We start from the raw sequence: 22,498 nt of genomic DNA, 5'->3' as shown, positions 1-22,498 counted from the left end.
CGTTTGGTTTTAGCCAGGTTTCTGTCAAACACAGCACATCTAGGTTATTATCTGAGATCATATCGTTAACAACGAGTGCTTTTGAAGTAAGCGATCGAATATTCAGCAACCCGAGCTTTAGCATTTGCTCATCTGTAATATAGCTGTTTTTTATTTGTTGAACATCAATTAAATTTTTAACCTTAGTTGGGTTTAAACGTTTTTTGGATTTCCAAATTCGGGGAACAGACACAGTCTCTATATGATGATAACTAGGTGAAAGAGGCTCTATGTGATAGGATGTATCTGACCTTGGTGACGCGAGGCCGCTAGCAGACAGTCGGTTAAGCCAGTCTGTCTGCTTCCTGACCTGAGCCCCAGATTGTCATGTTTGAGCTCTAAGACTATGTGCCATATTACTAGAGAGAAGAGCAGCACCATCCCAGGAGGGATGAATACCATCTCTTTTCAACAGGTCAGGTTTGCCCCAAAAACTTTTCCAATTGTCTATGAATTCTATATTATTAAGCGGACACCACCGAGACAGCCAACCGTTAAGCAAACATAATCTACTAACTATCTCATCACTCCTGCGAACAGGAAGGGGGCCAGAGCAAATTACAGTCCTTGACATCGTACTTGCAAGTTCACACACCTCTTTAATATTAATTAAACAGCATAATTAAGCACATAAAGATGAACTACTTATCATGATCTCAGACTGTGGTGATGTGGTTTCTCCACTGCATGGATCTTCATGTGTCTCTTCAGCTGACTTTTAAAAGAGAAACTCTTTCCACACTGATCACACGTGTGCGGCTTCTCTCCAGTGTGGATCCTCTCATGTGTTTTCAGAGATGATAACTGACTGAATCTCTTGTCACAGTGTGAACACTTGTAAGGTTTTTCTCCAGTGTGGATCCTCTCATGTGATTTCAAAGATGATGAATCACTGAATCTCTTGTCACAGTGTGAACACTTGTAAGGTTTTTCTCCAGTGTGGATCCTCTCATGTCTTTTCAGATGTTGTGACTGACTGAATCTCTTGTCACACTGTGAACACTTGTAAGGTTTTTCTCCAGTGTGAATTATCTGGTGCAGTTTTAAACATTTCGCTGTAATAAAAGTCTTCCCACACTCAAAGCACATGTACTCTCTCACACCAGTATGAGTTTTCTGATGGGTATGTAAAGATTGCCGCACTGAAAAACTCTTTCCACACACAGAACATGAATGTGGCTTCTCCTTTGTATGAACTGTCAGGTGTGCCTTCAGGTTTGATGCCCTGAGAAATCTTTTTCCACACTGATCACATGTGAACGGCTTCTCTCCGGTGTGGATCATCATGTGAAGCTCAAGATTACGTTTGGTTATTAAAGTCTTTCCACACTGTTGGCACGCATACGGCTTCTGTCCGGTGTGGATCTTCATGTGTTCCTTAAGATTTGTTTTTCGTCTGAAGCTTTTCCCACATTGATCACATGCATGCGGCTTCTCTCCGGTGTGGATCCTCATGTGACACTCAAGGATACTTTTCTTTGTAAAACTCTTTCCACACTGAGTGCAGGTGAAATATTTCTTGGCTCTTCTTTTCTTTAAAAATGTATTTTTAGTCTTTGAGCGACTCAAAGGTTTTTCTCCAGGTTTGACATGATGTTCCTCCTTCACTTCACTCAGTTCTTCACTCTCCTCCTTCACTTCACTCAGTTCTTCTCTCTCCTCCTTCACTTCACTCAGTTCTTCTCTCTCCTCCTTCACTTCACTCAGTTCTTCACTCTCCTCCTTCACTTCACTCAGTTCTTCTCTCTCCTCCTTCACTTCACTCAGTTCTTCACTCTCCTCCTTCACTTCACTCAGTTCTTCTCTCTCCTCCTTCATTTCCATCAGGTCTGAAATATCTAAAAAATAATTCATTTAATTTTTAGGACACAATAATTCAAAGAGAGAAAAATAAAGTGAAAGGAAATTAAAGTGAGCCTTGGTGTAATAGCAGAAAGTAAACAACTGCTATAAAATATTACAACCATTTTTTTTTTGCCTTTTTATAAATCAATTATACATCCCTGAAACTTTTCGATTGTGGTTCAATGATATTCCAATTATTATTTTTGAAAGCATTATACGCACAAATACCATGTTACTGTAGTGAGAACTATTACATATTATAACTATTACTATTGTCTAACCTAATTTTACCATAAAAATATACAATAGTGCCATAATTCTGACACCAACTTTTACACTGATATTTCATTTATTTTACTAAAAACTTTCATTATTAAAGGCCAGTCACACCAGACTTCTCACTTCATTCATACGCATGTGAATGTGGGACACTGGAAACACAAGCCTGAGTGAATTTTGGGAAATTTGTCGAATTCACATCACATTTGACCAACAGAACATAGATATTTCAGCTAAATTAAAAGTGCAGTTGAGTAGGTTGTACATTTTTCTGGCGCATGCCTATAGGCAAACTACAGCTGCCTAGGGTGGCAAAAAAGAAATTCTTTATATTATTATTATTTTTTATTTTTTTTTGGAATTATTGCCCGTATATCATCAAGTTATCACCCCATTAGTTATTTTACATCTAAATAATTTTCCTTCATTCAACCTAGTAGTAACACTCTTAAAGCAGATGATAATCAAAATGAATAAAACTATACGGACATGAATACGAAAGATGACATGAAAGATGACTAATGAAATCTATGGCTAATAAACATTTGGTACCATTTCATAGTTTACCTGTTTGTCTAAATGTGAAGAAGGGCTTGAATGTTTCTAACATGAATGTTCTTCAGCATCATGAATGAATGAAGAATAAACACCAACCTCTTTGTTCTTCAGGATCTTCAGTGTGTTTCATTCTGCAGGGTTCTGGATCACTCATGTTCTCACTGTCCTCTTTAATAAACTCAGTCTTTGCAGATTTCAGCTCTTCCTGATGCATTGATGCTCGTCTTCACTTGTAGCTGATGGGAATATTCCAGCATTTATTGGAGAATTACAGTGGGAGGAGCTTCACTGATGATGAAATCCAATGTCAGAGGAGCTGATCTGACTGAGTTTGTTTTTGTACAAAATATCACATCTAAGCATTTATGCCGGTTTGTCTGTCTATTGTAAAGTAACTGATGCTAATTCACAACTTATTTTATTACTAACCTGAACATTATCCTGCTTCCTCATTAAAATTAAGGGTGGGGAAAAAATTGATACTCGAATGCATCGCGATTTTCTCTCCAACTATTCTGGATCGATTATGAACTTAGTTTTTAACCACAAACTCACTCACTCACACACACACACACACACACACACACACCACTCGAACCTTCCATAAAATAATCTTTCATGAAGGTTGGAAAGGTTGAAGCAAATTACAAGGACATTTGCGGGCTTGATTGCACAGGATTTTGCACAGAAAAACGTAGCCACATATTTGTCACCAACAGATACCCTTAGTCTTAAGCCTGGAACACACCAAGCCGACGGTCGGCCGTCGGGCAGTTTCCGTGCGTCGGCCGACTAAATCTTCTCGGTGTGTTCCCCTCCGTCGGCTGAAATTGGTCCTCGTCGGCTTTGTAACGGCCGATTCGACATGTTGAATCGGCGTCGGGCCGTCGGTGAAAGAGGGAACTCTGATTGGCTGTTCAGCTTAGTGAAGTAGGCAGTGCACGAGAATAATAGCAAAACAGCGAGCAAAGTCAAAACGGTACAGATAGAAGGCTGTTCTAATGTTACGTCATCTTACCTGAGTGTTCCTTGGCGAATATTTCAATATTAACACGAGTGGAGTGGAATAAAGATAGTGTTTAGCAGGTGTGATATTCAAAACGGTAAGCGCGCACTGCTTTGTTTACGTTTGTGTTTTTGCAGCCGGCAGCGTCCGTTTCCCTTTTTGAATAACGAATAAAGACAAATATATCTGCAAAAATAGACAGTTGTCTCACTTACACGCAGGCGCAGAACCCGCTTTCTAGCTGACAGTCTGCAGTAGTTCTCTCGGTGTGTTCAAGTGCACTTTTTACCCCGACGCGAGGCGACAACACAGTCGGCTTTCATCAGCGCTAGTTCGTCGGCGTCGGCTTGGTGTGTTCCAGGCTTTAGAGCAGTGAAATGAGCTTTAAGTGTCAATGTACAGGAGATCTGAAGACATCAGCATAATAAATGAGGTGAAAACAGGAACTATTGATGTGAAATGGGTAGAACTATTTACTGCTCTAGTACAGCAGTTATCAGTTTAGAAGTATTCATGTGAATTAAATGTGGGACAATGGCCTCATCATCTCAGTATGCTAATGTATGCAGGGAATCGTCATTATGCAGATTGAGGACTGACGAGTGAGTCTCTTCCACCTCTAACACACATCTGTGCCATTTGCTACACACACACACTTATTCCCACTACATGCTACTGATATACTAGTGTGTTCTAACATGCTTTGTCTCATCTGACAGCTTATAAACTGAACATAATTGTGCTGAACTTAATTGAGATATTAATCCTAATGTACAATCTTGATACTGAAACATATGTTAAAGTATTTCTCGCTCGCTTAATCACCAGCTATTTGTCTTCAGGTTTATGGTCTTCTGGTTCCCTACCAGTTGGTTTTGGTGTTGTTGTTCCACTCATGTTTAACAACGCCTTGCTCAGGGTATAAGAAGAAAAGTCAGTTTTTCTATATAGTATTTTGTTCCATTGTGCTGTCTGTCTATTTAAACATGACGTAATAAACAACTTTGCCTGCTTTAAAGGCATTGAATATCCACCCTTATTACTATATAAGGATAATGTTAAAGTGATTTTAACTTGCTTAATTCTGGTTACATTTTATGTTTTACTCTCAGATCCAAGAAAGCCTTAAATTACCTTGAGGTTAAAAAAAACAAAACAATACTTTAAAGGGGTCAGATTACTTATATTGGAGTCAGATAACTAAATGATCATTCTCCTTCAACTGCTTTTTGATCCTATTATTGGTTCAAAATGAATGATGATTTCCTGGTTACAAGAAGCCTCTCCCTCAGAAATACACGATGGACTCTGATTGGTCAGCTTGGCCCAGTGTGTTGTGATTCGCTAACCGCCTAGTTCACGCCAGGGCTGCGTTCAGCCCCGACAAAACCTTGAACAACGTTTTTTAAACAGAAACGGTGATGCGTTGAACACACTGTTCTGATGACGCAAGAGTTGCAACTATGGCAGCTGAGAAGGCCATTCTTTGTGTTCTTTGTGAAGAATTTTCGGAGCCTGATGAAGTCGGTATAAATATGTGTTTAATACAACAAAATATGCCCGATGTTACAGTTACTGCACTTGCCGCCCAGAACAAAAGAGAACATCCCAATCGAGTGAAGGGATTTGTGGAAACTGAAATGGAAGCACACATCTTACCTAATTCAGACTAAAACACATCTATTTAGCCTCACATACTGACTTTATTTGTAGTTCATACTGTTTTAATACCCCGTATTTTCTTTCTCATTTTTAGGAAAAGCACTTAATTACCATTGTTTATATCAAATGTCATACACTTGCAATGAAGCTAAAAATATAAACAACTACATCATTATGTTGATATCCTACATTTTTACAATAAAACTTACGACAAACATGTCTTCTAATATCCTCAGTTGTTGCGTATACCGAGCTGCATCGAACTAAATTAAATGTAAATTACTTTCCTTGAACCCATTGTGCGAGTTCGCTTTAATACCGCATGCTTATATATATATATATATATATATATATATATATATAATAACAATAATATCAAAATACATTTAATCAATTTATTCATAGAAAAAAATATCCTAAAATATAACTTTGTATATTACTATTGACTCTTAAATCCTATATTTCTTCTCCTGGTTCAGTTTTGCCACTGTATTTCTTTTTAAGGGTCTTGTTTTAACCTTTTTTACAGTCTATGGTTTTATCCCATGGTTTTAACACTTTATCCTAATCCCACCAAAACCACACACACACACACACACACACACACACACTACACACACACACACACACTTAGACCTACGCTGTCCTAGTTATTTGTGTGATATGATGAGTAAAGCTACACGATCTCATTTTTACACCACTTAATTTTAACATCACACTAAACATCACTTCAGAATTAAAAATGGTAAAATAAAATGTAAATAAAATTAGAACAAAAAAAAGAGTAGCTTGTCTGGCTGTAGTGTACTCACCATGCAGCGATGATCATCGGAAATGAAAACATGCTAGAATCTACGTCGTGACTTCACGCCACTAACCAATGAGAAGAGATGTTGGCGGGAAGAGACGTGCAGCCCCGCCCCAGGTGCACCCCCGCCCAAATCTGCAGGCTGCAGCCAGGTGTACTTGGGATCTCTCTCTCTCTCTCTCTCTCTCTCTGTGCGCATGCGCGAGCGTTTTGTTGTGAGAGCGAGTGAGACGCGTGGTGAGTGGAGTCTTTCTTTGAGGCCGCTGTGCCTATAAGAAGTTTTCTATTCTTTCTATCTTTGACTTTTTTTTTTTTTTTACTTGTGGTATACTGGTTTAAAAGTATTAAGATAGTGGTTTGTTGTCTCTCTGCCAGTTCTTTATAACTGGCAGGATGACTTCGGCCGCGAGGACGTTAGATTTCCTCACACGGTGTCACGCTGTGAAAATTAGTCTGAATGCTTCTGTGGAAGAGTGCAGTTTAGCTGTTGGGGAGGTGGTTGTCTGTGAAAACATTCTGTCGGCATCAAGGATGAACAACGCGGTTGTTGTGTTTTTGAAAACCGTTGAGTTGGCGAACATGTTGGTTGAAACTGGAGTTGTTATTGACAATGTTTTTGTTCCAGTGTTACCGTTGTCTACACCGCCCAAAAAAGGATGCTAAATCAAATAGTGAAATTCCATTGGTTTTGGTTGGTTAAACAATGTACAGCATTCTGTTGTAGATGCAGGCTTAGCGGGTTCATCAGGTGATGCTGCAGTTTTGGAGCAAAAGGGGATCGAGTCAGTGGCAGTTATAGAAGGAGCTTCTGTCTCTGATGAAAGGTGTCAGTTAACTGGTGGTTTAGATATGCAGAGTTCAGGAAGTAGTCAAGTTATGGAGATGGATGGGAGTCAGGTTTCTGGGGGAGAGGATGTGTTTTTAAAACACCACAAAAGAGGAGAATGATACAGAGCCACTCTAGTAAATCTAGAAAGCCAGGGAATAGTCAAACTGATAGCAGCTACCGAAAGTGACTCAGACATTTCAGAATATAGTGTTACTTTCAGGGATTAAAGTTCTCCGTCGCTACGACGGATTTCCGTTAATTGCAGCGAGTCTATGACGGATTTCCGTCAATTGCAGGGTTCCCGTCTGTCCTTAATGTTTTAAATTCACTTTTCATAATTTTAAGGCCGTGAATAGGCTTTAATTTCTCAAATAGTGTAATAAATGTCTTAATTTTAGTTTGAATAGGTCTTAAATTAAGGAAAGACGCTTATTCACCCTGCGGAGGGGGATGTGATCAAAGCCTGGAGTGGAGCGAAAGCACGTTCCTCTCTCCACTCTAAGCATTCTGTAATCACTTCACTCATGGTCCACTCCGGGTTTTCAATTCCCGCTCACGGAAAAGTTGCTCCGTGTTCACTCAATGAGCTTTGGAGAAGTGCATGTCAGATGAGCGCTGGTGTAGAACTACATTTCAGTTAACTTTACCATGGACACACTGCAGGAAGGCTCCGATGTATCGGAGATAGATAAAAGTGTCAAAAATAAGTGGAGATGGGCTTGGCTCAGCGAAATGGGTGAGAATGGCAAGCCTTTTAGTTCGTGGGCTAAAAAAATCAAACTGCCAGGTACGTGCCTTTGCACAGTATGCCACAGGAGACTACAATATGGCAATAATGGCAAAAAAGTGCTTGCTCGCCATCAGTCAGAAGCTAGTCACAATGCTGCCGTTCGTGCTCTGCAATACACATGCTCCCTGCCTGGTGCGACAAGTACCACAACGGAGGTTCATCCATCCATGGCCGATCGTGTGTGCGATCTAAAAGTGCGCATATGTTCTTTCATAGCGGAGCATGACCTGTCGTTCAAAGTCTCACAACCGCTGGTTAATTTAATGCAATCAGCTGTCAAAGACAAGAGTGCACTTTCGAGATTGTCTGTATCTAATGCACACGCCTCCTACTTGTGCACACATGGCATTGCTGTTCATTGGAAAAACGAATTATCAACAAAGCTGAAAACGAAGATGTTTTCTTTAAATGTAGACGAGTCAACAGATGGAAACATGGACAGGATTCTGAATGTTCTTATTCGATACTTTGATGAGGATATGGGTAAAGTGGCAACTCAGCATATGGCCTCAAGGAAAATGAATATTGCAGATGCCTTAACAATCACACACACACTGACAGACATTCTCCAGTCATATAGCCTGAACTGGAATCAGGTTGTTGGTATACTGTTGGATAACTGCAATGTAATGAGAGGGAAAAAGTCTGGAGTAGAGACACTAATCAGGAGAGAAAATCCATCACTCCTGGACATCAGCGGAGACACTGTCCATATGGTCTCAAATGCAGCCAAGGCCCTTTTAAATCCTTTCCAGGGATTTGTGGAACAATTTTGCTCTGATGTATACTATGACATTGAAAAATCACCAAAACAGAAAGAAGTTTTTTCTGAGTTTCAGTCCTTACTTCATTTGGCGAATAAGAGCCTAATACGTCCCATCAGCAGCAGGTTCCTGCAAATGCTAGATGTGTGCAACAGAATACGGGAGCTTATGGATCCATTGGTTGTGCACTTCTACAGCGTCCTGTCTCCTCATGATCAACACAAACACAGGTATGATAGCATTCTCTTTTTTATTATTTAATTTCTGTACTAGTAGGCCCAGTTTGCAAGATCTCATTAGCCCTTCAGTGTTAAAGAAAAAAAGCAATGGATTTGTTTTTTCTTTCTTTGGGGTGATAATCAAACAAACAATATATATATAGAATATCGTGCAAAAGTTTGTGTATTTTAGTCATTCAAATTAAAAGGTGAAACTAATATATTTAGTATATTTAACTATATACATATGCATGAATATACTTCTCAGAGGGCCGACATCACATTTCTGTATTTAAAATCCTTTTTTTAAATTGATTTCATGTAATATTCTAATTTTCTGAGATTTTGAATTTGTGGTTTTCATAAGCTGTAAGCCATAATAATCATCAAAATTATAACTTTTGCACAATATTCTCATTTTTTGAGATTCACTTGTCTGTGTGTGTGTGTGTATATATCAATGATCAATTAGGTTATATCAAGTAATAGATATAAAGTAGTGACTTAAAGGGTTAAATAAGGACAAATATTGAAGCTCGGCTTCATTACAGATGCAGTGAAATTATTAAATAACCTTCATATGAGGGATGGAAAGTGCCTTGACCTCTAAACAAAAATTATATCATGACAAATTAAGTATTGGCAATTAGAAATAGCAATGTCTGTTTTCTCTCCTTAATCCTTGTGTATATGCTTTTTTGTGATGCAGATGGCTCCTAAACCAGCTTCTTGATAAGCATGCAGTTACATCTGATGAGAAGGCCAGAATAATTTTTCTGCAACAGCAAATGGCAAAATCTGCAAAGATCGGAAGTGATGTCAACAAAAATCGGAAGATGCGCATCTGTATGCTTTTTTCAGAGTTTGACAAGCTCACAACCCTGATTGATTTATACCGAGGTATGTTCACTTTTTATTCACTTTAAGTGGTAAGAAAAGTACAGAGATTTCTTATGTATTGAAATCCTTTTATTGGTATATTTATTATGTGCTTATGTTTCCTGGAATCCTGGAATGGAATCTAAGTTAACCATAAATGCAGTTTTTAGATCACTGTTAATCAGATAACTTTGGTTCATACTACTACTACTAAACTTTATTTAAGGGATACTCCACTTTAAAATGAAAATTCTGTCATCATACAATCACCCTCATGTTGTTTCAATCCTTTATGAATTTCTTTCTTCTGCTGAACAGAAAGGAATGTATTTAGAAGAATATCAGTAACCAGACAGTTTCTGGTTACTGATATTCTTCTAAATATCTGTATGATGACAGAATTTTCATTTTAAAGTGGAGTATCCCTTTAAACAGCACATTTCAAAACAAAGTAAATTTATACAGATGAATATAACAATAAAACAATAAAGCTAAAAAAATATATAAAGGGTTGTAATATTCAAGGAAGAGTATGTTACATTACTATTAATGTGATAATGAATAAATGGATAAAATATTCAGACACATTTCTAATCAGGTTCTATTGTGGTTTTCAGGTGTACTTCCAACTTTCCAGGTGTTCCTGAAGAAGTTGCAGAATGAAAAGCCCATGATCCATGTGCTGCATGCTGAAATGGTGCTACTGGTTCGGGAACTTCTCTCAAAATTTATGAAGCCTGAAACTATCCCCTTGAGTGCAAAGGGCTTGTTGAAGCTTAATGTTCACAAGAGAGACCTGCAGTACACTGACAAAAGGTTGTCTGTGGGGAAGTTCAGCTTCTTTGCCTTAAACAAGGCTAGAGTGGAAAAGAAACCCTGGGTGCAGAAGGTCTACAGCTCTCTCAGAGAAGGCTACATAAAGGCAGCAACATTCCTCCTGAAAAACCTTCCCCTCAACAACAACATCATCACCTCTTTATCTGTGCTGACGCCATCATTGATTCTCCATGAATCAGTTCAAGGTGCATTCAACACCTTGGCCAAGGCCTTGCCAAATGCTGTGAAGTCTGAGGAGTTGGGTCAACTGGATGAAGAGGTGCGAGCCTACCAGATTGATACAGATCTAGGAGCACTGGCCAAATGTTTTGAGGAGAACATTGCACGAATCGATGTTGACTGGTGGAGTAAGATCTTTGCCATGAAGATGCCAGGAGGAGGAATGAGATTCCCCATCTTAGGGAAGTTGGTAAAGGCTCTTCTATCATTGTTCACTGGCCCTCTTGTCGAAGGATCGTTTAACATCATGGATGACATAATTGAGAAAGACAGGGTTAGGCTAAACATTGAGACTTATGAAGGCTTAGCCATTATCAAGTCCCACATGAAGGTAATTGGCGAAACTGCCTCCAAAATACAAATTACCCCTGCATTGAGGAGATCGTGCCTGTCTTCTTATGGGACATACCAAAATCAATTGAAGAAAAAGAAGGAGAACCTTGACAAGCAAAAGGAAAGGAAACTGAGGGAAGCTGTGAAGGTCCTCTCAGCAGTTAGGGTTAAAAAAGTAAAGAAAGGTTCCACCTCTTCTGTTTGTGCTACAGCCTCCACCTCCTCTACGCCTGGAGTTAAACGCACTGCTGCTACAGCCTCTACCTCCTCCATCCCTGGAGTTAAAAGCAAAACTGCTGCTACAGCCTCTACCTCCTCCATCCCTGGAGTTAAACGCACTGCTGCTACAGCCTCTACCTCCTCCATCCCTGGAGTTAAAAGCAAAACTGCTGCTACAGCCTCTACCTCCTCCATCCCTGGAGTTAAACGCAAAACTGCTGCTACGGCCTCCACCTCCTCCACCCCTGGAGTTAAATGCACTGCTGCTACAGCCTCCACCTCCTCCACCCCTGGAGTTAAATGCACTGCTGCTACAGCCTCCACCCCTGGAGTTAAATGCACTGCTGCTACAGCCTCCACCCCTGGAGTTAAATGCACTGCTGCTACAGCCTCCACCTCCTCCACCCCTGGAGTTAAATGCACTGCTGCTACAGCCTCCACCTCCTCCACCCCTGGAGTTAAACGCAAAACTGCTGCTACGGCCTCCACCTCCTCCACCCCTGGAGTTAAACATAAAACTGCTGCTACAGCCTCCACCTCCTCCATCCCTGGAGTTAAACGCAAAACTGCTGCTACGGCCTCCACCTCCTCCACCCCTGGAGTTAAACGCAAAACTGCTGCTACGGCCTCCACCTCCTCCACCCCTGGAGTTAAACATAAAACTGCTGCTACAGCCTCCACCTCCTCCATCCCTGGAGTTAAACGCAAAACTGCTGCTACGGCCTCCACCTCCTCCACCCCTGGAGTTAAACATAAAACTGCTGCTACAGCCTCCACCTCCTCCAAACCTGAAGTTAAATGCACTGCTGCTACAGCCTCCACCTCCTCCATCCCTGGAGTTAAACGCACTGGTGCTACAGCCTCCACCTCACATGGAGCAACTCCTGCACATGTAGTTAGTAGTCAAACACTGAAACGGGTGTCTGGTGTAGCCAAGCTTCAGGAATATGGTTTCACAGCCAAAAGGCAGAAGAAGTAAAAAGCACTCTAGAGACTTTTGCACAAGAATAGCACTTTAATGGTGGTGCTGTTACTTTATCTTTTTTTTCCTGTTAATTAAGAGTTTCATAAAACATTGTTTGGTCTTATAAGATAAATAAAAACATGCACTGAAAAGTTATGTAGATGGTTGATTATTTGTCAAGCTAAGTTTTTTTCTTTTTCATTGATTAAAATAGCTTTTAAAATACGCCATCTGGCAACATTAAAGCGGTTTAAAACGTCTCCCCTTAAAATGCTATTGGTCTCGACTATTTAAAAATTTAAAGGAATATGACTTGGCCTGAAAAAAAATTTCAGTCAGAAGAATTTTTTTCACTTTAATCCCTGTACTTTTGATCATACAAATGATGAGCCTTCAGAGCGGTCTTACAGTGTAGATGACGTGAAGCTCTTTTTGAGAGTAACAAAGAATGCAAGAAATGTGCGCATTACTGAGTACTTTCCTGATTTGGAGCAATTTGTAGAGAAAGCAAAGTCTTTTAAGAGTGAGGGTCTTTTTTTCTGATCAAGAGGTATACAGACTGAGGAAAATTCTCACAAAAGTACATTTTCAATTAGGAATTAATGTTGAGAAGGTTTAAAATTATATTTATGAGATGAATTTTTTTTTGTGTCTTGTTTATCCTTTTCTTCTCTTTTATGAAAGATTTTTTGCTTCCCTGAATTTAAACGGGGCACGAGAAGGGAAGAAAAGGTTTGAATTGTATGAGTTAATGAGAATAAAGAAAATAGACATTTTGTTTGCACAAGAAACTCATAGTGATATTACCAATGAGGATGATTGGGCAAGGGCATTTGATGGGTTAAGCATTTTGAGTCATAGTTCTTCTTTAAGTGGTGGTGTTGCTATCTTATTCTCTAAAAACTCCATTACAATTTCTTATGAAGTAGGCTAGAAGTTGTTGTAAAAGGCAGATTTTTAAAAGTAAGGGCTCAATTTGACAATGTTTTTTATTGTTTTGGTTGTGTTTATGCTCCCACCAATGCAGTTGAAAGAATTTTTTTTCTAATTACATTATGTAAAGTAGGGGTGTGCTCAAAATATCGATTCTTAGATACATACCGATATAATAAAAAAAGATACAGTATCGATATTCTAGCCCTTAGTATCGATACTCCGCCCAGCCATTAGGGGGCGCAGCGGCGCCCGCGAGTTTAAAAAAACTCATGGAAAATGTCAAAGATTTTATTACAAGCTTTTGTTACAATCACTTGCCATTATGTTAACGAGGAGTGGGAACTGATGTCGCACGTTTTACAAACGCGAGCCATGCACGAGAGCCATACGGGGTCAAACATTGCAGAGTTATTGAAAGCGGCGCTGGAGGAGTGGGACCTCGTATCCAAAGACCCAGCTATTGTGACTGACAACGCCGCAAATATGAGCGTCGCAGCGGAGCTTGCCGGTATGTTGCATTTCAGGTGCTTCGCTCACACTTTAAACCTTGCCTCGCAGCGTGCACTGAAGCTTCCTGCTGTCGCTCGTTTATTGGGACGTGTTAGACGGATAACCACCTTATTTAAGATTTAATAAGAAGTTAAGAATAAGAAGAATAATAATAAGAAGATTTTGTGCTTGTGTGAGCTCAGACTGTACCCTTGGAAAGTTAAATGTTGACTTGTGGTAATTTCCAGATTAATACAATTTAGCCCCTTTCACACAGCGCTTTGAACCCGGGAAATTGCCGGCAAATTGCCAGAGCGCCTTCTGTGTGAACGCAAACTCGACCCGGGATTGATGCCGGGATCGATGCCGGGTTGGAGACCTAGTAACATTGCCGTGTTCAGTCCCGGAACGCGCGCTGTGTGAACAAAATCCGTAATAATGCCGTGTTGTAGTGATGACGCTGAAGCCGGGATCGTTCGCCAGCTGTGAAACGGTGCGTAATGCGCAAGTTTATGATCGAATCAGATAAAAAAAATGCACAAGCATGGTTTCTCGAGAGAGAAATCGCAGCTCATAAGCATAACTTAAGACGCAGCTGAGACATTACATGTCACATCGATGTCACGTGTCTTTACGGGATTTTTACGGGTTGTGTGTGAACGCACTCTCTGATTCCGGAAAATCACTGGCAGTGTGAATGAACCAAAATCAAACAAACCCGGGTCAAATCCCGGCTCACTTTATCCGTGTATTTTCCGGAATCTCTGTGTGAAAGGGGCTTTTGTGTATAATCAGAGCACTTAAAGTTGCAAATATTTAAGCAAAATGCACTTTGTTATAATGCACTTTTGTCTTTAATAAATTGAAGAAAAATGCAGAGTTTTGTTTGTTGAGTAAATGTGTTTAGCATTAACTAATTGGCTCTGGCCCATGTATTTTTATTGAATCGTATCGAATCGTGTCACATTATATCAAATCGTATCGAGACAGCTCTGTATCGAGGTACGTATCGAATCGTGACCTGTGTATCGAGGTATGTATCGTATCGTCAGGTTCTCCAAGGTATACAGCCCTAATGTAAAGCAGTAAGTGATTGGAATACTGAAGATTTGTTCTTAATCGGAGGAGATTTTAATTGCACGGAAGTTGCTTCAGATAGAAATCATGTTGAGCCTCATATGGCTTCTCGAAAAAGGTTGATTCAATTTCTAGAAACACATGATCTTGTAGATATTTGGCGTAATTTTCACATTCTTATAATAATAGGTTGTCTTTCGCACGATTGGACAGATTTTATGGTTTAAGTCATCAACTCAATCTTTTTAGAGATTGTTCTATCATTCCAGTGAGCTTTTCGGATCATAGTTTAGTACAGTGTTTTTTAACTTTAGGTTCCATAAAACATAGAGTGAACATAGAGTGGATGGATGTATCTTCCCAGGTTTTTTTTTTTAATTTGGAGAAAAAAAAAAGGCCAAAAGAGATCTAGGCTATACATGTTTTGCGTTCCAAGGAGGGTGCGCTCTTGTCGGATCATGCAGATATCCATAAGAGAGCGGTAGAATTTTATAAAGAACTGTATAGCAGTGAACTTATACACAGGCCAAACACTAATGTGTTTATTAGTGGTCGACCGATATTGTTTTTTTGATGGCCGATGCCGATATCTTAGAGAGCAGGGTGGCCGATGGCCGATATTTTTATATATAGCCTATTTATTTTAATCAATATTTAAAGGGGTCATATAATGCCATTTTTGTACAAGCTAATATGATTCTTTAGGGTCTAAATTAAAAGTTTGTAATATACTTTAATTAAAAATTCTCATTAGTATTGTAAGAAAACACTAATTTTACCTGGTCAAAAACAGCTCTGTTTTCAGCACGCCGTTTCAGTGCATGTGTCTTTAAATGATAATGAGCTTTGCTAACCCCGCCCCTCTTTTCTGTGCGTACACCGTTTCTAACACAATAACCACGCGTTGTTCATTATAAACGTGGCATTATGAATTATATTGAGAACGTCGTACATAGAAAACATGCCGTAATGTACCCTGAGTGTAAACCTTAGACGCATTCATCGTGAAGCCTGCAGCAAGGTTTGCAAATTTTGCAAAGATTAATATAAAGGTTAATAAAACATTACACTCACTTCTGGAGGTTCAGCAGGAACACGTTGGTACCGATCCGTTTTTTCTCGTTTGTAAAGCTGTCTGGTGTGAAATGATTTGCGCAAACATGAAAGCACAGACATCGTGGGGAATCCCCGTGAGGGAATCCCCGTCAATCCTTTGGGCATATATCACTTCAAAAACAAAACTCAGCCACTGCATCTTCAACGGCTCGGATTTAGGAACATCCAAATGACTGCTGTGTTCCTTATTACATCTAAGAACAGAACACCACAATCGCTTAGACGCCATTCTGCTCCAGCATATCAACAATGGCGGACTACTATGAGTCAGCTGTCACAGCTCGCTCAATGCTCAGGGCGGGTCTTGTGTTGAAACACTGCTGTCACTCAACAATCGGGGGAGGGGCGTTGGATATTGTGACGTCACAATATCGAACGGCTTGATTTGAGACAGGGGAAAACATATATAAGGAGATTAAAACAAAACCACTGGATGGATTTTTATCATGATAGGATGGTTGTGTACAGGCACTGCCAACAGACATTTCAGTGCAATCAACTTGTAAAAGTGCATGTACCATTATATGACCCCTTTAATAAATTATTAATAAATTAGAAAACTAGTCTTTAAAATAAACATGCTTTTATAATTCTTGAATCTGCAATTTTTCACAAAGTAATTGTTTAGAAATATATGAATATGTGAATAAAAAGAATGTAAACACTGTAACAGGGCACTCAGTAATCTGGTAATTTCGTGCTGGCAATCATATTTTTTCAAATAAAGACAGGGTAACGCTAATATTACATACAGCACACAGTGAAAACGATATGAATATGACACAGTTGGCAACTGGTTATATCAGCATATTTTAAAATGAAGGATTTAAAGTTTTTCGATCGCGTCTCCTGTGAAGCTGATCTTCTGTTCGCATTCACTCACTTCGCCGATATATCGGTCGACCACTAGTGTTCTTCCTCAGGTGACTGAAGAGGCAAATGCCGATCTCTGTAGAGAGATAACACTGGAAGAGTTGAGGAAAGCTCTTCAAGGCATGGAATGTGGCAGAGCACCGGGAGTAGATGGCCTATCTGTAGACTTCAATTGATACTTTGCACGTGACGTCACAAGTACTGGCTGGTGGGCAAGAACGTCTTCTCCAGCAACAAAACCCAGTAAACTAATCAAGGGTCGCCAGTTTTACTATACAAAAGTTGGTGTTTTGAGGTGTAAACGACATGCCAGATAGTTGTTGTGCAATTGGATGCACTAACCGCAGATGAGATGAGCAACCTTCACAGTATACACACGTCTGTGCATATTACCATCAAAGGTAATTTCAACATTTGTTTGAATACAATGGGTGTATGATCATGTAATTAATCGTGTCTTTAAGTTACTGTAGTTTTGTCAATCAACACCACCAGTATTCACCAGCTGGTTCGGCGAGTCAGTTGTTTGTGTTATGAGTCTAAGCTAGGCTAACTGTACGTTCACACCACCGCCGGCGAGAGCGGCAAAATTAATTGAAAATGAATGATTTCCGGGCACTTTGACGCTCTCGCCGGTGGCGGTGTGAACGCACAGTAACAGCTGTCGTCTTTTGCTAACAATAACAGAAGTGTGTGATAGGTTGTTTTGAGGTTTGCGATATCTATGATTTTCAATGAGAACCAGAGATGACCCAACAGTAGAGCTAGATTATTTATGGAGGAATTATTACTCCTCGATTATCTTAAAAAAAAAATAGTCTGCTTTACACAATTTAGCTACCTTGGAGTTAATCCTAGTCCATAGTTATGCAGCTAGCTCGCTAACAGACTTGATAGCTACTAGTCCTGGAACTACTGGACTCTACGTTGAAAATACCCGTTTGTTGCCCGCCAGGTATCCGTGGTAGTCACGTGACTGCAAAGTATCAATAAGTCGTTTTGGCCTGAGATTGGTGCTGATCTGCATGCAGTCATCAAAGAAAGTCTAAGCAGTGGAAGGTTACCACTGAGCTGCCGTAAAGCAGTGCTGACTTTACTGCCTAAAAAGAGAGACCTGAGTGAAATAAAAAACTGGAGGCCTGTGTCATTGTTGTGCAGCGATTATAAAATTCTATCCAAAGCATTAGCAAATCGATTGAGTGTGGTCTTAGAGGAAGTCATTCACACTGATCAGACCTATTGTGTGCCAGGAAGGCAAATTTTTGATAATATTTCTCTTGTTAGAGATATGTTTGACATCAGTAAGCTCTTTGATATGGATTTTGGTTTGGTTTCATTAGACCAAGAGAAAGCGTTCGACAGGATCGAACATAGTTATTTATGGGAGGTTTTAGAAGCTTTTGGTTTTAGTACAAATTTTATTGATAAGTTGAAAGTTTTATATTGTGATTATTGAAAGTCTGTTGAAGGTAAATGGTGGCTTATGTGCCCCCTTTAAAGTTTTTAGAGGTATCAGGCAAGGTTGTGCTCTTTCCGGTGTGCTATATAGGCCTAGCTTAACAATTGAACCCTTGTTACGGAAATTTAGAGCAGATTTAAAGGGGTCATATAATGGTATGCACTTTTACAAGTTGATTGTACTGAAATGTGTGTTGGCAGTGCCAGGTACACAACCATCATAAAATGATAAAAATCCATCCAGTGTTTTTTTTTAATCTTCATATGTTTCCCCCTCTCCTGAATCAAGCCGTCACAAAATCGACGCCCCTCCCACAATGGTTGATTGACAGCAGCGTTACACCACAGACCCGCCCTCGCGCCCTAGTGAGTGAGCTGTGAATCATAGCCCGCGCAACCGGCGCGTTCATTGCTGATAGCTGGAGCACTGAGTAGAATGGTCTCGATTGTGGTGTTCTTGGGTGTAATAACGAACACAGCAGTCATTTTGATGTTCCTAAATCCGAACCGCTGAAGACGCAGTGGCTGAGTTTGTTTTCGAAGGGAATTCCCCGCGATCAACGTCAATGCTTTCATGTTTGCGCGAATCATTTCACCAGGCTGCTTTACTGCTTTACAAATGAGGGTCAGTATAAAGCTGGTTTTGCTAAGAAGCTGCTCCTGAAAAAAGGATCGGTACCAACTATTCGTGTTCCTGCTGAACCTCCAGAAGAACTGAAACTTGAGTGTAACGTTTTATTAACCTTTAATCTTTATATTAGGCTAATCTTTGCAAATCGCTTGCACGCTTCACGATGAATGCGGCTATTTTTACACTCAGGTACATTACGGCATGTTTTCTATGTATGAAGTTCTCAATATAATTCATAATCCCCATGTTTATAATAAAGGCGTTATGGTTATTGTGTTATTGTGTTACAAACGGTGTACGCGCAGAACAGAGGGGCGGGGTTAGCAAAGCTTATTATCATTTAAAGACACATGCACTTAAACGGCGTGCTGAAAACAGAGCTGTTTTTGACCAGGTAAAATTTGTGTTTTCTTACAATGCTAATGAGAATTTTTAATTAAAGTATATTACAAACTTTTAATTTAGACCCTAAAAAATCATATTAGTTTGTACAAAAATGACATTATATGACCCCTTTAAAGGGTGTAATTATTCCAAACTGTGAGAAAGTTGTTAAATTATCAGCTTATGCTGACGACATTGTCATTTTTATCAAAGAACAAAGTGATGCGTCAAAGATAACAGAGATTTTGAATGATTTTATGGTTGTTTCCTCTGCCAAGGTAAATTGGCACAAAAGTGAGGCTATCTTAGTTGGAAAGTGGCCGCATGGACAACTCATTCTCCCTGGGGGGTTAAAATGGAGCAAAGATGGGTTTAAATATCTAGGTGTTTATTTGGGAAATGATATAACTGTAAGGAAGAATTTTGAGGGGGTAGAAGAAAAAATTGCAGGGCGTTTGAATAAGTGGAAGTTCTTACTTTCTTATAGGCTATGTCTTATAGAGGATGTGTTTTAATTATTAATAATTTAGCAGCCTCTACTCGTTGGCATTGGCTAGTATGTATTGACCCCCCAGCATTTCTTTTGAAAAAAAATCCAATCTATATTAGTCAATTTATTTTGGGACAATTTACATTGGGTGCCACAAAGTGTCCTATATCTGTCAAAGAATGAAGGGGGACAAGGCTTGGTTCATCTACAGAGTCGAGTGGCAGCGTTTCGGCTTAAGTATGTACAAAGGTTTCTTGAGAGTTCTCTAAATGAGAACTGGAACTTGGTCGCTTCCATTATTTTGAGGAATTTTGAAGGTTTGGGTTATAGACAAGTCTTTGTTCTGGATGAACCTTAAGAAGTTCTCTGTGTCTAAGTTACCGATTTTTTTTTAATTGTAATTTATTCAAAGTATGGACACTTTTTTAAAAGTTTTGAGAAGTGAAAAAACAAACTCTTTGTACTGGACTCTTCAAGAACCGTTGATTGGTGGATCACGTTTGGATGTATCCAATGAAGGAGGTTTTCCTGCTTTGACGGACTTACTCATTAAATCTTGTATCATTACACTCGGAGGTCTAATTCGTATAACTGGACATGATCTATCTGACTCCAAAGCGATGGAAGAAGTATTCAATAAACGCTCTTATGAATGCCAGCAAAAATGGCAATTTATGTAAGCAGAAGAAGCAAAATTGAAACAGATTCTGATGCAGATGTAGTATTGCTCTTGTCAAAGTTGTTGAAATCAAGAATCCAAATAGATTTTTGCTATTATAATGCAACAAATAATCTAATGTTGTTTGAACAAAGATGGTGTATAAAAGGTGTTCTTTGTAGTATAATCTATAATATTTTGACTTTTAACAGTATATTGAGTTTTTTTTAAAATCAAAAATCTCTCTCTCTCTCTCTCTCTCTCTCTCTCTCTCACACACGCACACTCTACAAAACAAATGTAGCCAAATATCTGTTCAGAACTATGAGCACATTACGAGATTAACCATGGTTTACCACAGTAAAGAAAATGTTTACACAGAACCATGTTTAATGTAACGTTACGTTACCTGTAGCCATGATATAAATATTTTATGCCGTGTTTCAGACTTATCCATTGATAAAATTATCTGACATACATTTCACAGTAATATTATATTATTTAGCCGAAAAGTACAAAAGTAACTTGTACTCAATCTAAGTAGTCCTTTAAAGCACTATAGCCACAGTGTAGTGAAATAAGAGACTTGAGTAATAGAGTACACAAATAAACCTCAACTGAACAATTAAAAGGTTAGTTCACCCAAAAATGAAAATTCTGTCAGTATTACTCACCCTTGTGGTGTTACTTTTAAATAAATCTGAGAGCTGTCTCACTCCTCCATAGGCTTCTTTGTAATTGAAATTTGCCGGCCCTCAATGTTTAAAATAGTCCAAGTGACTACAGTGGCTCAACCTTAAGTTAAAGCTGCAGTCGGCAAGTCTGGCAGATTGAGTGGACTTAGCCAAAATTTTGAATGTTTACAACTCTCATGCCCCTCCCCACTACCAACGAGCACCCGCCCATCGTCAGTGCGAGTGTACCTGATTTTCTGTGAACGCGTCCGTCTCTTCAGCATCGATCAACGCCATGGACTCGGAGGTAGGCTGCCCTGGCTAATCTATCCATAGATAGCAATAACCGAGGAATTGGAAGCTTGTTAGTAGATTTTCTCTCCGCCATCACGCTTCGTACAATCTTCAGGCGAACTTCAGGCGTGTCGTGTGCATGTGATATTGTAATGTGCGCGTCTGCGCGAGGGAGGGGGGATCTGTGGCGTGTGCACGAACTGTGATTGACAGTCAGATCTCACACCCCCCTGCGCTGATTGGACCCGATGAGACGGGAGCGGTGGATTTTTGCAAAACAAATAACACGCTCCAGGTGGAGTTAGAAGCTCGGGTTTTTTTCTAAAACCAATTTATTTATGTTGTTCTGTCGGATTATAGTGTCAATTTCACTGAATTTGATCAAAAAATGTTGCCGACGGCAGCTTTAATCAAGCAATGAGAATACTTTTTGTGTGAAAAAAAAAAAAAAACGACTTCATTCAATTATTGATTTTCTTCTGTGTTTCTCTGAGTGAGTTCACGTGGTGTAACAGCGCAGCGCTTCTGAGTTGTACGTCAGAACGTGAGCTCACTATTGGCCGACGCTGGTCATTGCGTGACGTACAACACAGAAGCGCTGCTTATTTTTTTGGGTACAAAAAAGTTTTCTCGCCACTTGATAAATCATGATGATTGTCAGTTTCTGCACTTAAAAACTGTTAGGCCTATGTGTTAGAGATCTAATTACAATGTAGTTATCATAAAATCCAATGTTTCAGTTTATAGTTACTGTAGTGGTTGAAGATGAGTGCCATTAGTGTTTGTCTTTGTATTATTGATGTTTTATCCATGTCATATTGAGAGAAATAACAGTATCATCTTTCAATAGAGCAGTTTTATAGACTTTTATCAAATAGCCTAATGTGTTTCTAACAGCAAACACTCAGAATAAAGTGAGATGATCTGCTGATGATCCTGAATGGCTTGTTGAATGAGTGTTGATAGTCTGAGGCTCATCAATATTAACAGATCTGCTGAAAACACTCTTTATTTCATGACAATAGTTCCTGTTTTCACCTCATTTATTATGCTGATGTATTCAGATCTCCTGTAAATTGATACTTGAAGCTCATTTCATTGGTGTGAATAGAGAGTAATTGTTGGTTTCTATATAGAGATAAAGATAAATGCTTAGATGTGTCATTTAG

At 39.4% G+C, this 22,498-nt stretch overlaps 2 protein-coding genes across 2 annotated transcripts in view; both read left to right on the top strand.

Moving 5' to 3' along the window:
- The first annotated feature begins 6,007 nt into the window (after positions 1–6,007).
- LOC311087154 (uncharacterized protein) overlaps positions 6,008–22,498 on the top strand; it is a 31,950-nt gene continuing 15,459 nt past the window's right edge. The window contains exon 1 of the mRNA XM_084120420.1: positions 6,008–6,434. The gene's annotated coding sequence lies outside the window, so the exon portion shown is untranslated. The remainder of the gene's footprint in view (positions 6,435–22,498) is intronic.
- LOC311081623 (uncharacterized protein) lies at positions 8,251–12,264 on the top strand (the record flags this gene model as incomplete). The annotated part of the gene is made up of 3 exons (XM_084112204.1): positions 8,251–8,810; positions 9,508–9,698; positions 10,295–12,264. 3 exons carry the CDS (start codon positions 8,251–8,253, stop codon positions 12,262–12,264), a joined length of 2,721 nt encoding a protein of 906 aa, XP_083968330.1.

Source organism: Abramis brama (genome assembly GCF_963993115.1).
Source record: "Abramis brama genome assembly, chromosome: 1".
Taxonomy (NCBI): domain Eukaryota; kingdom Metazoa; phylum Chordata; class Actinopteri; order Cypriniformes; family Leuciscidae; genus Abramis; species Abramis brama.
The sequence above is the reverse complement of the archived record's forward strand: the minus strand, read 5'-3'. Positions and strand labels throughout refer to the sequence as shown.